The sequence below is a fragment of the Equus przewalskii genome, chromosome 13, assembly GCF_037783145.1.
Source record: "Equus przewalskii isolate Varuska chromosome 13, EquPr2, whole genome shotgun sequence".
Taxonomy (NCBI): domain Eukaryota; kingdom Metazoa; phylum Chordata; class Mammalia; order Perissodactyla; family Equidae; genus Equus; species Equus przewalskii.
Genome location: NC_091843.1, coordinates 8,283,213 through 8,299,136, shown reverse-complemented (window position 1 = coordinate 8,299,136; position 15,924 = coordinate 8,283,213). Strand labels below are relative to the sequence as shown.

At 53.6% G+C, this 15,924-nt stretch overlaps 1 protein-coding gene across 2 annotated transcripts in view; it reads right to left on the bottom strand.

Moving 5' to 3' along the window:
* STK10 (serine/threonine kinase 10) overlaps window positions 1-15,924 on the bottom strand; it is a 107,640-nt gene that overhangs the window by 22,546 nt on the left and 69,170 nt on the right. For both annotated transcript variants that reach the window (XM_070570325.1, XM_070570326.1), the window contains exons 8-12: window positions 11,361-11,495; window positions 8,760-9,299; window positions 6,521-6,651; window positions 2,377-2,500; window positions 1,740-1,919 (exon numbers count right to left, since the gene is read on the bottom strand). In XM_070570325.1, coding sequence (XP_070426426.1) covers window positions 1,740-1,919; window positions 2,377-2,500; window positions 6,521-6,651; window positions 8,760-9,299; window positions 11,361-11,495 — 1,110 coding nt within the window. The remainder of the gene's footprint in view (window positions 1-1,739; window positions 1,920-2,376; window positions 2,501-6,520; window positions 6,652-8,759; window positions 9,300-11,360; window positions 11,496-15,924) is intronic.

Genomic DNA, 15,924 nt, shown 5'->3' with positions numbered 1-15,924 from the left:
GACCCTGTCTATTTTGTTCAGTACAGTATCCTCGGCACCTAGCACAGGACCACACATGTAGATACTCAATAAAACAGTAGCTGAATAACTCCCACTTTGACAGAAGGCCCTAGGGCTCAGGGAAGCAGCTAGTGCAAAGTCCAACGGGTGGCTCTGAGCCACGAGCCAGGACTCAGAGCCAGGCCACCTCCCAAGCCTGTGCCTGCTGCACTAGAGCTGGGGGTGTGCTCAGCATCGCTCCCGGCCTCTGCTCCAGCCCCCCTAGCCCTCTCTCAGCAGGAGGGCCAGGACCCAGGGAAGGCAGGTGAGACTCTCGCCTCAGGCACAAAAGGCAACACCAAAACACTCAGCAGTCAAGATGAACATTGTAAAAAACCAAAATTCAGGCAAAAAAGAGTCATGAACAAAATACTAAAATTTTAGATACAGACAGGATCCAGCCATACAGCAGCAAGGCTCAGCCTCACCGCCGCACCCTGGCCCCAGCCCTGTCAGGTCCTTTCTTTATTTTAAATAACTGATACTCTGTTCATCATGAATATTTTGCACTAATTTTTATTTTATTTACTTTTTCCTTCTTCTTCCCAAAGCCCCCCAACACATAGATGTTTATTCTAGCTGTGAGTGCCTCTGGCTGTGCTATGTGGGACACCACGTCAGCATGGCCTGATGAGCGGTGCCATGTCCACGCCCAGGATCCGAACCAGCAAAACCCTGGCCCGCTGAGCGGAGCATGTGAACTTAATCACTCAGCCACAGGGCCGGCCCCTCATTTTTACTTTAAACATTTCATTAAAATACCATCTATCTTCGTTACTGAGTTTTCCGGCCCCCTTAAATTTTGTGCCCGAGGTGAGTGCCTCACTTGTCTCACCCAGCCCGGCCCTGCTCCCACAGGCAGTGCCTGAGGCCCAGTGGGTACACCAAATGTCATGCCAAGCATGATAAAGTCAGGCAGCTGGGTTCCGAGGCCCCCAGCCCCGTGGACCACTTAGAGGCTGTCCACCCACCGCTCCCATCTGGAGATGACAAGGGCCTGGACTGGTACACCTGCCCTCGGGGCTTCCACCTGCTGCTCCCTCCCTCCTCCTGAGAGTCTAGGAGAGAAAGCATGCCCAGCCCCCAGGTGTTGGGCTCCACAGAGGGAGGCATGGGCTGCTCTTTGGGACCCAGATGCCCTTGCCCATGGCAGGCTGCAAGATACGCCTCCTGCCCTTGTCTCAGGACCATCTGCCTCTTTGCCACCTCCCCCTTCCCCTTCCAGGTGGGTGGGGAAAGAAGAAGCAGCTCGTGAGTCCAAACCGGGGGACTGCTATTCTGGGAGAAGAGAGGACAGGGCATAGAGGACACGTGTGTTTGCCCACCCAGCACTCACGCCCGCTTCCGGTGACAGCATCTCAAATTCCCCTGGGCCGTCACCCCTCCTCTCTCCTGCTCTCTTTCACCTGAGGTCGCTAAGCAGGGAGGATAGGAAGCCGCCGGGGACCACATGGCGAGGGCCTGCCTGGAGCCAGGTCAACACAGAGGAAAGCAGAGCCCAAACGATGGAGAAGTTGAGCTCTAATGGCACAGCTGGAGCACAAAGATGCAGACATCCCTGGACGTGACCTTCTCAGGGGCACGAGCTCCCCAGAGTTCCCTCTGTTGTTGAGGTGAGGCGGAGCTGGGGTTTCCATCACTTGCAACTGAGAGGATCCTAGCACTCTTGGACGCCCTGCCTCTGCCCCCCACATACGCACCTCCTTCTTCATCAGTTTGAGCTGCTCCTGAAACCTGGCGTAGTCCCGCTCCTGCTCCAGGCGGATCCGCTTGGCCTCGTCCCGGCGGCGCACGGCATGGTCTTGCTCCATCTTCTCCACTTGCTGCTTTTGCTGACGCTCCAGGTTCTCTAGCTCCACGTCAAAGAACTTCTTCTTGGCCTGGAAGGAGCAGAAAGGGAAATTCAGCAGTTACTTTATATTTTGGAGGGAGGTAGAAAGCAGGAGGGGGAGAGCCCAGAGCTTGTCCTCAGACCTGGGCTTGAATCCCAGCTCCACCACCTCTGCAGTGTGACCTGGGACAAGTCACTTAACCTCTCTGAGTCTCTGGTTCCTCATGTGCAAAGGGGAGACGAGACCATCTATCTTGCAAGGTGCTTGCATGGTGCTCAACAGAGGTGAACTTCCCTCTAGAGATCCTCCCGTGTGACACGGAGGAGCACCGTGACCTTCATGTTGATTCTGTCTTTACAAGTCAATGCCTAATGAGTCGGGAAACCACAGGCACTGGGCCTCTGTGAATTACTCTCCACTCCCAATCATCCCCTGTCTGCAGCTTCTGCTTTAAGAAGACAAGGAGGCAAGGAGCCCTGCAGGACCCATCTTTTCTGACACTCACGTTGATTTCTTGTTCAAAACGTTTGTGCATCTGCTCCAGCTGCAGCTCATGCTTGCTGCTCAGCTGGGTCTGGTTCCGATGCTCTTCTTTCTGGAGCAACCGAAGCTCTCGGAGTTCCTGGCGCCTGAAGGGTTAACAGATATGGACATTTCAGTCAGAAAGCGGCATCAGGGATCACAAAACTCCTAGCTAGAGACACTGAAGGCTGGATCGTGGAGCACCATCACACGGGTCTGGGGCAGAGGCACGAGCAGAACTCAGGCTTCATTTGACATTTACTGACAAACAGTAATTTTAATATACAAAGAGTACTTACAAATCAATAAGAAAAACAGGACTATCCTAATTTTAAAAAGTGATACAGAACATGAACAAACATGAAACAAAAGATAAAAAGAAATCAGCTATTTGGAAATGAAATGCAAATTAAAAAGACATACTATTTTCATTAACTAAATAGGCAAGAGTATACGGGAAATTCATACTTTCACAATCTGCTGACAGGTCTAAATTGGTACATTTCTGGAGGACAACTTGGCAATAAGTTTATGCCTTCTGACATAGGAGCTCCACTTCGAGATATGGATTCTAAAGAAATATTCATAGATACACAACACAACCAAATAAGGATAGTTGTAACAATGTTACTCATAATAGTACAAAATTGGAAAGGACTTAAACGTCCATCAATACAGGTCTAATTAAATAAATTGATATATCCAATCTGATGTAACTTTATATAACCATTAAAATAAGTTTTAGAAAATATTTAACTACATGGAAAAATATCTATTAAAAATGTAACCATTCTTTACGGAGAGATATGGAATGATGTCTAACTGAAAACAGCAGGATGTCGACATGTGGGTCTGTTATGCTACCTACCATCTGGGTGAAAAAAAAGACGATATGTGTGTGTCCACGTGTGTGTGCGTGTGTTCACTCTCCTAGTTCTGGAAGCATCACACCAGAAAACATTAACACAGGGAGGAGAACTGGACACCTGGCAGGAGAGGGAGGGGGGGAGGTTTTTCACTGTTTACCCCCTTCTTTTTGTTTTGAATTTTGAACCATGACATTGTATCACCTATTTCAAATATAAACATCATAAAAACTTGCCCTAAACCACATAATGTACCTTAATTCTATAACATATACATTGGCAATATGGGTCTGTATAGACTCACAGCAAAAATATTGGTGGGATAAACCCTCAAGTGACTCTATTAAAAATTGATAAGTATCATAAATGATGCAGAAAGAACTTGGGCCCCTGACTGTAAATCAGCGGCTCCCTGGCAGCCCCTCGGGATTGGGGTCCAAGAGGCCTCTGTCCTATTCTAGTCCAGCCTCCAAGTGCCTGCCAACAGCTGCAGGAGGAGAGGCCGCACGCTCCCTGGGGAGAGAGGGACCTTGTTTGAATCTCAGCCCTGCCGGTTTCCAGCTGGGCGCCCCCAGTCTTCACAGGCCTCTGCTCCCGCACCTGTAAAATGGGGCAGATAATCTCTCTGCCTCAGGCTCTCTGAGGGTTAAAGGAGATGGAACCCGCAGAGCCTGCCTGGCACGGGGCAAACGCTCCCTAAGTGGTAGCTGCTCAAACGATAGCGAGCAGGAAGAGGCAAAGGCTGCCCAGGTTCTGGGAAATGCCAGAGACACCTTCCACAGCCACGGAGAGCAGCTTCCGTACGAGCCTCTGCTCTTTGGGAAGTGAGAAGGGAAGAGGCGATTTTCTAGAGTGTTTACAAAGAAATGGAACTCCTCGCCCAAGAGAAATTGAGGCTTAGAGAACAAGCGACAAAATAACAAACAGAGGGAGACAGAAAGAAGGTGAGCTGCCAGGTCCCAGCCTCCCTGACCCCGAGTTCTCACGGGGAAGGCAGGCAGAGACAGGCGGACGTCTCTAGAAGGAAAGAACCGGCACCAGCGACTTTAGAGAAACCAGAGAGAACTCGGACCTGGCAGCCTCAATCTGGGAGAGCGACTATTCTGTCACATGACTCAAAAGCCTGCATGTGACCTGATCCTCCAGAAATGCTCTGATCCAGCTCTGACCAGGGCTGGGCCAGCAGGGGAATGACCAGAGCCTTCCACACCCCTGCAGCCGGGCCGGGGTTGCAGGACACTCGGACCTCGACCACAGTGGGCAACCAAGCAAAGCCTCATTCTTGGAGCGCACCTCTCCTCCACCTCAGCTGAGTCTCACCTTTCAAACCTGAGCAGAATCAGTGCCTCTGCGCAGGAGGAGGGCGGGGCCCCAGCGCCAGGGCCAGAGGGCGTTGCCTCTAGATGGAGTGTGGTGGACATGGAATTCAACCCCAGGAACCTGAACTGCCCAGAGGCGGGACGACGGAAAGGAACCCCAGCCCTTGAGGTCTGAGGCTTGAAGAGTACAGATCACCTTCCAGGTGACCATTAGAACAGAAGGTGGTGTCATCCACCGAGAGCGACCATCCCCCACCCCGAGCCGCCCCAACCCACACAGATGAGGAGCAGTGTGCGAGTGTGTGTACACATATGCCCGAACGCAGAAACACCACCATGAAAGTCTGCCTCTCGTCCCCCTGGCTCCTAGCGGGGAGAAGTGCCCCAGAGCATCCCAAACTGCTTCTATTTGGCTTTGGAATATTTGTGCTTCTAAAAAAATATGAACGTGTTTGATGTTCTAGAAATGTTCTCCAACCAATAATGAATTTGGCCTGCAAAGGCCTGGCCCCAAGGGAGCTCCGTGGCTCCAAGGCCTCCCTGACTGCTGAGCCCCCACCCCACGCCCACAGCCCCCTGGGAGAATCCTCACGCTGACAGACCTGGTTAGAACCTCAGCTCCACCCTGCTCGCCTGGGTGACCTGGGGCAGTAACTGACCTGCCAAGAAACACCGGCTCCTCATTTACAAAGTGGCAGCAATAGGGTCCCCTCCCTAAGGAGGCTGGTAGGGGGCCTGGGCATCTTAACAGTGCAAAGATGGTTCTAGCAAGTAGCTTAGAATCGCACCCTCCTCTCTACTCCAATCCCTCCTGGTTTCACGGGTTTTGCCTCCAAAATGCATGTTGAACCTTACAACTTCTTTCCTCTGTCCAGCCCTGTCCTGGACGGGGCCTCCCTGTCTCCCTGTGTTGGTCTTGCGCCTTTCCAGCCAAGACTCGTCCAGCAGCCAGAGCCATCTTTCAAAAGAGATATTAGAGCGGTCACTCTCCAGGTGTCCCCTTCCGCTGTGCCTGGGATAAAATCCACTCCTCCACTCCAGCCCACAGGCCTATGTGACCTGGGCCCTGTGGACCCCTGTGGACTGTACCCCATTCTCTCGCCCTGCCCTCACGCTCCGCGCTCCAGCCCAGTGCTCTCAGTTCCCTAAACAAGCCAAGTGGTCACTCCTCAGGCCCCAGCCTTGCAGTGCCCTCTGTGCTCCCCCAGCTCTCTTACGGCTGGCTCCTCTCACCCTGCAGGCTCCACTCCGAGGTTTCCCACCAAGCAGTGTCCCGCTCCGGCCCAGCACTCGCTATCATATCAGCCATTACTTCCTTCACAGTGTATACCACAGCTGGGAATTATCTTGTGTATTGTGTGTTGGCCCATTAAGTATACATTCTACAAAGGCAATGGCCTCAACCATCTGGGTCACCACCATGCCCTCCAACCTCGTGGGTGGGTAGATACATGGGTAGCTGGGTAGCTAGATGAATGGAGGGATGGGTGGATGGAGGGATGGATGGATGAATGGATGTGTGGGTGGGTGGGTGGATGGATGGAAGGGTGGATGGATGGATAGATGGATAGGAAGATGGATGGGCAGACGCAAGGATGGAGGGATGGGTGGATGCATGGGTGGATACATGGGTGGATGCATGGAGGTATGGGTGGATGGATGGATGGATGGACAGGCCGATGGATGGGCGGATGCATGGATGGATGAAAGGTTTGATGGATGGATAGGTGGATGGATGGACAGATGCATGGATGGATGCATGGGTGGATGCATGCGTGGAAGGGGAAGTGCAGGATCTCAAGCAAAACCAGTTTCCTTTTGCCTCCTTGATCCACCACTTCATGCTGTAGACAGATAGCTCTCTCACCAAAAGGTCATAAGTGCATTCCTCTCACCAGACCCCAACCCTGTTACTGCCACCAGCGGCCCTTTCCAGGCTTGCCTGAGAAATCTCATCTCCTCGTCCTTCTTCTCGTCTTCACTGATGATCTTGGAGGTGGTGATGCTCACCTCCACGCCATCCACCACAAACTTTCGTGTCCTCTTAAGGGTTTTATTGTGCAGCCTTGAGTCCTGGCAGGGGAAAATAATGAGGCAAAGCTCAGCATTTTAGCTTAGAATCCTTGGGTGACACAGGGCGTGTGGCCCACAGCCCTCCAGTCCCACAGCCTCAGCCTCGTCCAGGCAGGAGGCGGCTGTCCATGATCCCTTTCTTGTGTCAAGCTTCTCAACCTGGGGGCCTGAGTGTCTGAGCTCATCCCCTCTCCTCTCCCTGATCTTGGCCTTCAGACACTGATGCCCTCCCCTGCCTAGCTGCCAACCCTCTCGCACACACAGTCTGGGGCATCGGAAAGAGCTGGGTTCCAATCCTCCCTCTACCACCTACTGGTTCTGTGACCCCGAGCAAGTCCCTTGTCCTGTTCGAGCCTCAGCTTCCTCATCTTGTCAGAGGAGAACAACAGTACTTGTTCCCCTAGGGAGGTTACGAAGATTTAATGAGAGAATGTGTTGCGGGGGGGGGGGGCTCACGGCACAGCCCCCGGCTCATGGCAAGTGTTCAATACTTGGTATTTATTTCTTACTATTACAGACCACAACCTCTTATCCACGATGCCAAAATCCAGCGAGCCCGGAAAACTGAAGTTCGTAACCTATTTGGCCCCCAAACCTGATCTGACCTGAACCCCACAGGAGGCCACCATGAGATGAGCGTAATCTTTATCTTTTCCTGTGAAGAATCACACAGCTCAGAGTACTGCCAGGGCTCTCAGAGGCATCCACATATACTCAGAAAGCTCTCGTCCCGACCTCCTGAGGGCCTGCACTGGGGCCATCAGCATGTCCCCCTCTGACCTCTCGAGGGCTTCCCAGGCCTGCCTTCCAGCTGTGGCCCAGCCCGGCCTGCCAGCCCAGAGCGAGAGCCAGGGCGCCGCGGCAGGAGCCTCCCCCTCCGAGTCTGCTCTGGCCCTGCAGCCCCGCACTAGAACTGCTCCTGGGCACAGGCCTTCTGTCCCCCAGCCAACAGGCTCCCAGTCACGTCAGCACGCTGACGCAGCAGTGGACTCCTATCAGAACAGCCGTGTTCCTTGACTCGCTGCCCTTCAGCCAGCAAAGGAATGTTAACAGCCCAGGGGAGAGGCGGGGGACGCTGCTCGGGGTGGGTGGGCCTCTGTTTAAAAAGAGAAAATTACCTTCTTTTTTCCCTCTTACTGTCTTTTCAAGAAGGGAAGGGACAGGACGTCTGTCCTAAGGGAGATGATGGGCCCTGCTGCTGCCCCCACCTGTCCCGGGACCGGTTAGAACCGCGCTCCCTTTCTGTCCCCGAAGCGGGTCATGGCACCAGCCAGCTGCTTCTCCTCCTTCCACTCCCCTTCACTCAGCAAGTCTTTGTGAGACTCTGCTGTATTTCTCACTGAGCAAACGATGGAAGGAAAAAACTAAAAGATAGACTAGATTCCCTAAAACAGCCTTGGTGGGGACAAGGCCCTCAGTGTGGCCTAGTCAGGCCACCAATGGTGAGTTCAAGAACATCATGCGATTTATCCAGCGAGCAGGGGAAGGGTCGGCCCCTCCCTCCCAGCCGGCCGAGGAGGAGGAAGCCACAGCTCCCACTGGCAGGCAGAAGCACAATGGGTTCAGAGCGCAGAGTCTGGGGCCCACCAGCTCTCCACTGCCCACCCAAGCCTCCAATGGGATCACGAAGGAGCCTCCTTGGTTTGTTTTTTTTAAAGCATTTTGCAGAGCTGGCCTCAAGCTGAGCCCTCAAGCGCGGTGGCTGCTGTCATTGACAATGTCACCCCCTCCAGGAAGGTCACCGAGCCAGGAGAGAGCCTAGAGCTCACTCCCTTTAACTGAATGCATAGTCGACAGCTGGACCACATGGCTGACTCCCAAATAAGAGAACTTCCACTTCTAGAATTCTCTCTCCCAAATTCTACCTTTGACCAAACCCAATTTAAACGGAAACCCAAACTGAAATTTAAACCTGAACCAACTACCCGAAGTGACTAAATCCCAGACTGAACTCAGATATTTTGGAGATAAAACTGAGTCAAACTACGAGCTCCGAACTAAGACCACTCAGAATGGGAGGCAGCCACTAAACGCTTTCAAAACCAGAAGTGGGCACAGAGCACCCTGCAGCCCCTGCTGCTGGCCTGTGGCACCAGAAGTGGCCTTACCTTGATGGACAGAGAGCCGGACTCCCTGTTCAGGGACAGGTCAGCGGAGAGAGAGGTGCTGTAGTCCACGCTCTCAGAGGTGGACAGGCTGCCGCAGTCCGAGTCCCTCTTGGACGGGCCTGGCTGGGCGGGCAGCTCCAGGCTGCCGTTGGCCAGCTTACTGTCGACCAAGGTCTCCAGGGCACTGCTGTTGGGACGGCTCTGGCTTGCTTTCTGTGGCCTGATGGCTGCCAGACTGCGGTCCCCACCCTGGTCGACGGCTTGCTTCTCCTCGGACACCTGAATCCTGGCATCCATTGACACTGGTCGGGACTTTCGGAGGAGCACAGGCACCGCTAGGCCATTCTCATTTCCAGGCGCCACCTCCGGGGGGCTAGTGGTTTGGAGGGATCCGTCCCCAGAGGGCTGGCTGGGTCCATCCACACTGTCCTGAGGCTGGCTGGGTGGCAGTGGGGTGAGAGATGATTCTTTGAGAAGGTTGTCAGCATTGAGGCTCAGCTGACTCACCTCAGAAGAGTCCCGAGAGTGGTTCCCCAGAGGCTAGGGAAAAAAAGACAGTCAAGGCCATGCTACTGTACATCCAAGACAAGAGTCAGAGAGACAGAGGGGCTGGAAGGTCAGACACCCACAAGGTGACGTGGACCAGGCGCAGGAAGCTAAGAGTAGGTAAGCCACAGTCCTCACCACTCCCTACTGCCTAACCTATAATAACATTACTACTTGTTTTGAGGAATCGGCATCTCCTGATTATCTTTAATCTTAGCTTCATTTAATACCTGTTATTCCTCCTGGGAGTGGAGGCAACTGTGGCGAGCTGGACAGCTCATGCTCTGTTTAAAGGGGGCAGTGGCTACTCTGCTCTAGCCAATGGTGACAATGTGGGAAAATGGGTCCTTTGGGGACAGATCTGCCACTTTTTTAAGACAAGCTGGAATGTGGATTTTCATGTGACATTTCCTGATTTTTAGATGCCAACTAATTCAAATTTTTTTAAAAAATTGCATAAAGGCCAAACCAAATCTGTCCAGGGGCTGGATTCGGCCTATTGGCCACTAAGTTTTTGAAGTTTCGTTTGGTTTTTTAGAGCTGTTAGGGGGTGGGAAGTACTGAAAATGTTACTATGGTGAAACACACACCCGCTTCTGTGGGTGAAACACAAATGTTCAGTTTAATGAATAAAGTGAGCACCCACGGAGCCCCCTTCCAGTCAGGAGTGGAGCCCCGGGCCACCCGGGACCCCACTGTGCCCATCCCTCCCCTTGACATGATCACTGCCCTGCCTTCCCTCGCTGGTGTCATGGCTAGTCTGCGTGGTTTTAAACTTGGTATTAACGGAATCACACTAAGCACTAAGGGCTGCTGGTTTTCAACCTTGGATACAGAAGCTTCCAGGAGCAACTCTAATTCACCTTCTGTTCAACACCCAGAACGATGGTTCAAAAATTCAGATCGATCCTGGCGTCCCCTCACCAACACCCAGCCCCTGCCTGAAACCCTCAATGGCTCCCACGGCTCTCACGACAAGGACGAGCCTCCTGCCTGTGCAGACCCAGGACTGCTTTCTGCCTCCCTCCCCAGCCTCGCTGGCTGCTGCCTCCTCCTGGAGCCAGGCCCCAGACACGTGGCCGCCCTCTCCCACCTGGGTTCTCCTACTCCAGGCCCACACTTGGCCCTGCCGCCTATCAGCTCAGCCAGCCACCTCCCTGCCCGGACCTCAGCTTTCCCATCTGTAAAATGGAGCCTTGTTCTCCTCCGTCAGAGGCACAGAGCACCCAGCACTCAGCAGACTCAGTACTAACAGCTGTGGTTACTGTGCTGATTCCCCTTGTCCTCCTCAGGGTGTCCCTTCTCGCTCCTGGCGAGGATCACCCCAGCCTCAGGCTCCTCCCAGGCCTGACGGAAACTTGAGAAAGCGCCGTATTGTCCACCCCCAACGGACAAGTCCAGCCCCCGCCTCACCATGTCCACAGCACCTTCCAGACAGCAAGTCTCCCCCTCTGGAAGAGACCCCCACAAATGGCTAGACCAGGGATCCAAAACCAGCAGCTCAGGACAGAATCCGGCCCACACACATGTTCTGCTTGGCTCAAATGTTTTAAAATACTTTAAATTAGCTTTAATTTAAATTCAGTCAGCCAAGTGCTGAAGCTGCAGACGGGTTACGAACATGCCAAGACATGGGGCTCACCCAGGGCAGCCAGACAGGGCCTGGGGTGGCCGGAGCCCCTCCGCCTGTCGCCTCTGATCACCTGCAGCCTTTATCTGCATTTATCCCACAGTATGCCAAAACATTCTCATTTTGTCTGTGAGCCACAACAGGAAAACGGCTTGGAGGAGCGTCAGCTACCAACTTCTAAAACTGGAAGATCTCATGTGAAAACCGAGACTCTGGTCCCTCCTGAAAATGGACCCGATCTGGCCAACAGGCCCCGCTGCCTTGCCCTGGCCCGCCTGCCGTCTTACGTAACCTGTAGTGTGGGAGCCTACACTTCTAAGCTGGGGAGAAACAGAGGAATCCTCCTACACCTCCCAGGCCTCCTCCCACACCAGCCGCGGCCGCGGGCATCCCGCCCCGCCGAGCGCCTGCTCTCCGGGCCTTACCGAGACGGCGTCCACGGAGTCCTCTTCTTCCCCCTCATCCCGGCCATCTTCGATCTCCTCCATCACTTCGGCCTTGGCCTCAGCCACCAGCTCCCGCAGAGCCTTGTTACTGGTGACACTGCTGACAAAGGGATGCTGAGGGGGCAAGACACACCTGGATTAGAACCACTCTGGGCTGGGGGGTGCAGGAGGGGCAGGTAACGGCCGGGGAGAGGCCATCCTCCAGGCAGAGAAGGCCAGCAGCATCCCTGAGCAAAATATGAACGTGAGCTTGGTAGAGAGACCCCCCAGGCCGCTCAGAAAGTCCTGTGTGTGATGGAACGAGGGCAAATCCCGGCTCTGCCACTCACCGGCTGTGTGACACCGAGCATGTCACTTTCCTTCTCTGAGCTGCAGGCCCCTCGCCAGCAACAATGCAAAACTCACAGGGAAGTCATGAGGATGAAATGAGCTAATGCACATGGAAGTGCTTAGCCCAAAGCAGGAGCCGAAGCAACATGTGGGGAGGTTTGCATATTTGTCTATCTTCCTTTAAAAAGGTTTTAACACATGGTTTTAAAATAATATACTGTTGATATATATACTTTATTGAGGGATTACTTACACACAGTAAAGTTCACAAGTCATTAAGCTCAGTGACCTTCTCCATACATATACACCCAGTGGAACCACTGCCCCCGCAAGACACGGAACATTCCTTCCCCTTGGAAGGGTCCTTGTGTCCCTTGCAGTCAACCCCTCTCCTCATAGCTGCCAGCTCCAGAGACTGGTTTTGCCTGCTCTTTACCTTCACACGAACAGAACCATACAGGACGTAGTCTTCGGTGGTGGGTTTTTTTCACACAACCATGGGACTATGGCTGGAACTGTGAGACGCATCTGAGCTGTCGTGTGTATGAGACAATAGTTCCTTTCTTATTCCCGTGCAGGATTCTACTGTGTGAATCTGTCACAGTTTGTTTCTTCACTCAGCTGCTGACGGACATATGTGCTGTTTCTTGTTTTTGGCAACTATAAATAAAGCTGCTACGAACAAGCTCGTCTCCGTCTTTGGGTGGACGTGTGGGTTTGCACAATCTCGAGGCGGAGTGGTCTGTGTTCTATTCCCAGGTGTTTACAGAAATGTCGCATCTTTTTTGGGGGGGGAAGATCAGCCCTGAGCTAACATCTACTGCCAATCCTCCTCTTTTTGCTGAGGAAGACTAGCCCTGAGCTAACATCCGTGCCCATCTTCTTCTACTTTATATGTGGGACGCCTACCACAGCATGGCTTGCCAAGCAGTGCCGTGTCCACACCCGGGATCCCAACTGGTGAACCCCGGGGCGCCGAAGCAGAATGTGTGCACTTAACCGCTGCACCACCGGGCCAGCCCAGAAATGTCACATCTTTCAAAGCGAAGGCTCCTTCATGCAGCTTGCAAAACACCAAAGCTGTTAAGGCCTCAGCGGATGTCAAATCAGCATGGGCATCGCCCTGCAGGAAGTCTGTCCTCTGGCGTCTGATCCCCAGCACAGGGTGTGCACAGGGGTGGTGGACACCTCAGGACGCCACACTCACCCAGGGCCGCGCAGAAGGAACGCTGAGGAAGGGGTGTCATTAAGTTGGAACGTGCTTATTGAAATTTACAGCAAGGCTCTGATGAAATTCATTGTTTTTACTGTCAGAAAACTTAGCAGAGGAACAGTGTCAACAAGATTGCAGGGAAGAATGCAAATGACTAAAGAGAATAAATTTTCTAGCACCTTGAAATCACATTCGCAACTGACAGGTCCACTACAAATCACTTTCATCTGTTAACGGCTAGAAAGCCAGGGTGGTGGAACTTGTGGCAGAGGAGAGGGGCGGAGCTGCTGGAGGAAGGACGGAGTGGTACACGCAGGGCCCTGGGCCTTGGTGAGAAGCTGAGACTTTACTCCCAGAAGCCACCGGAGGGCTGCAGCAGAGCAGTGATATTAACAGTTACGCTTTAAAGGTGTAACTCTGGCTGCTGTGTGGCTCCAAAGTCTTGAGTGGGACCCTTAATTAGGGTTTACTAATCGTGGGAGGCAAGAGAGTATAGCAGTTAAGAGTACTGGCTCAAGACTCTAGGGCCAGTCTACCTGGGATAAAATCCCGCTTCCACCACCAACTCGGGCAAGTCCCTCAACCTCTCTGAGCCTCAGTTTGCTCATCTGCATACTGGGAATAATAGTATGGTTGTGCTGAGCATTATAGTAAGTGCTCAAACCATGGTAGCTATCACCGACATCATCATCAATACTGCATCCCCTCCATCACCACCATCGTCACCACTATCATCACTGCCACCAGCAGCAGCATCACGAACACCATCATCACCACCACCATCACCACATCACCACCACCACCACCACATCACCACCACCCCACCATCACCACATCATCACCACCACCACCACCATCACCACCACCACCACCACCACCACCAGCAGAGTCACAATCAGAGAAGCCTTTAAGGCACCAGTCTTGCACTCCCAGCTATCCCTATTCCCTCCCGCATCCCCAGAGAGCACAGCTTCTGGAACCGAGGGTGAGAAACAAATGCCAAAGGCTGCTGAGCTTCACGCTGTGCAACCTCACACATGTGAACTTAAGCCAGGAGCCACCGGACACTTCTCTTCAGTGGCGGAAGCAGATGTGGCAGGAACAAATACCACAAGCACAGGCTACTGGCAACACCAGGTTTTCGTCAGGGCTCACCACGTGTCGACCAAATCAGTGGCTCTTCAGCCAGGCCAGGAGCCTCGCTTCCTTGAGGCTGAACCATCTGCTCCACTGCCTCCCTGGAGCACCCCAGGGTCCCCAGGCAGTGGAGGGGCAATCCACAGGGAAGAAAGCCTTTGATGGAGGGGCAAGTGAGCAGGGCTCTTGGAATCCCTGGGCAAGCGGGGCAGGCACACAGGGCAGGCCCTCCTGTGGCTGATCAGGCCTGGAACACCATCTTGTAAACTGCTCTGGGACATGAGGCACAGCCACTTCCCCCACTGCGTCAGCCCCGTTACCTCCAGGGATCTGTACAGAAAGACATCTCCCCAGCCGCAAAGTGCCAGGCCCGTCAGAGAGACAAAGCCTGCACGGGAGGGCGGGCGCCTTCCCCACGGCCCAGCACGCTGTCTGCCCGTACGGGGATGGGCTGGTCTGGGCACACGGGGCCCCGGAAAGGTTCTCAGGCACCCCCGCGGAAGGCCCAGGTCAGGGGGGAACTCAGCCGGCTGCTCCCTCAGGAAGAGGAGAAGCTGTTTGGGGCTGTCACTATGGGAAGCCTCAAGATGCCGCACAACTCGCCAACCAGCACTGCCCTCCGGCCAGGACCTCTCCTGCCGTCTGCAGACATCTCTTCCAAGAACCCGAGCCTGTTTCCATGTGCTTAGAAACCATCAGCCATGGAGGGGAGGGGCGGGGAGGGCGCTACACTCCAGACAGGCCTTAGAAAAGGCCTACGAAAGCTTTCACGTTTGCAGGTGTCAGCTTCTTCTCTTCAACCCTCCCTCGCTCCCTGCTCACCTTCCTTCTTCCATCTCTCTCTTTCTCTCCTCCTTCTTCCTCTCCTTCATTCATTCAGAGAGGCAGTTCACCAGAGCGGTCAAGACAGCAGGCTTTGGGACCAGACAACCAGGACCAAAGTCCCAACTCCGTCACTTACGAGCTGTGGGCCTCATGCAGGCTACTTAACCTCTCTGTGCCTCAGTTTCATCAACTGTTCGATGGAGATCTGAATAGTACCTACTTCATAGGGTTGTTGTGAGGAGTAAACTAGTTAACCTTTGCTAAATGTTTAGAACAGCACCTGGCATGGAGAAAGGGTTACGTAACGCTTACGTGAACGTATTTAACAAATACTCACTGAGGACCCTCTGCATACCAGGCACTATTCTGGATGCTCGGGAGTGACAAAAACAGACAAGACTGCTGTCCTCAGGGAGCTGACGTGCCGAGAAGGGAGATCAACAACAAACTTAAACAGGTAAGTGATCCACAACCACACTATGTGCCATAGAAAATTAAACGCCGGGCAGGAAAAGGAGAAAGAGTAATATAGGGGTGTGGCAGGTGCACAGTTTTACATGAGCCAGTTGGGGGAGGCCTCCCTGAGAAGCTGACCCCTGAGCAGTGGCATGAAGAAGAGACACCCTGGAGGTGACTGGGGGAAAAATATTCCAGGCAGCATAGAGAGTCAGTGCAAAGGCCCTGGGGCACGAGTGTGCCTGGGGTGCTGGAAGAACAGCGAGGAGGTCGGGGTGGCTGGCGAACAGGGAGAGAGGAGGTGGGAGGGGTCGAGGTGAGCAGATCTCGCAGGCCCTGGCAGGTCCTAGAGACTCTGGATTTTACTGCGAGTGAGATGGAGCCATTAAGGGGCTTTGGACCAGGAGGGACAGGAGCTGATGCATGTTTTAAAGGTTCCCTCTGGCCGCTGTGCTGAAAGTCGACTGAAGGAGGGCAGGGAGCCCCATGAGAGGCAACGATCCAAGTAAGAGACGACAGCGGCTTGGCTGCGGGGTTACAACGGCAGGGTGAGAAGCAGTCAGGATCTGGGCATGTTCTGAC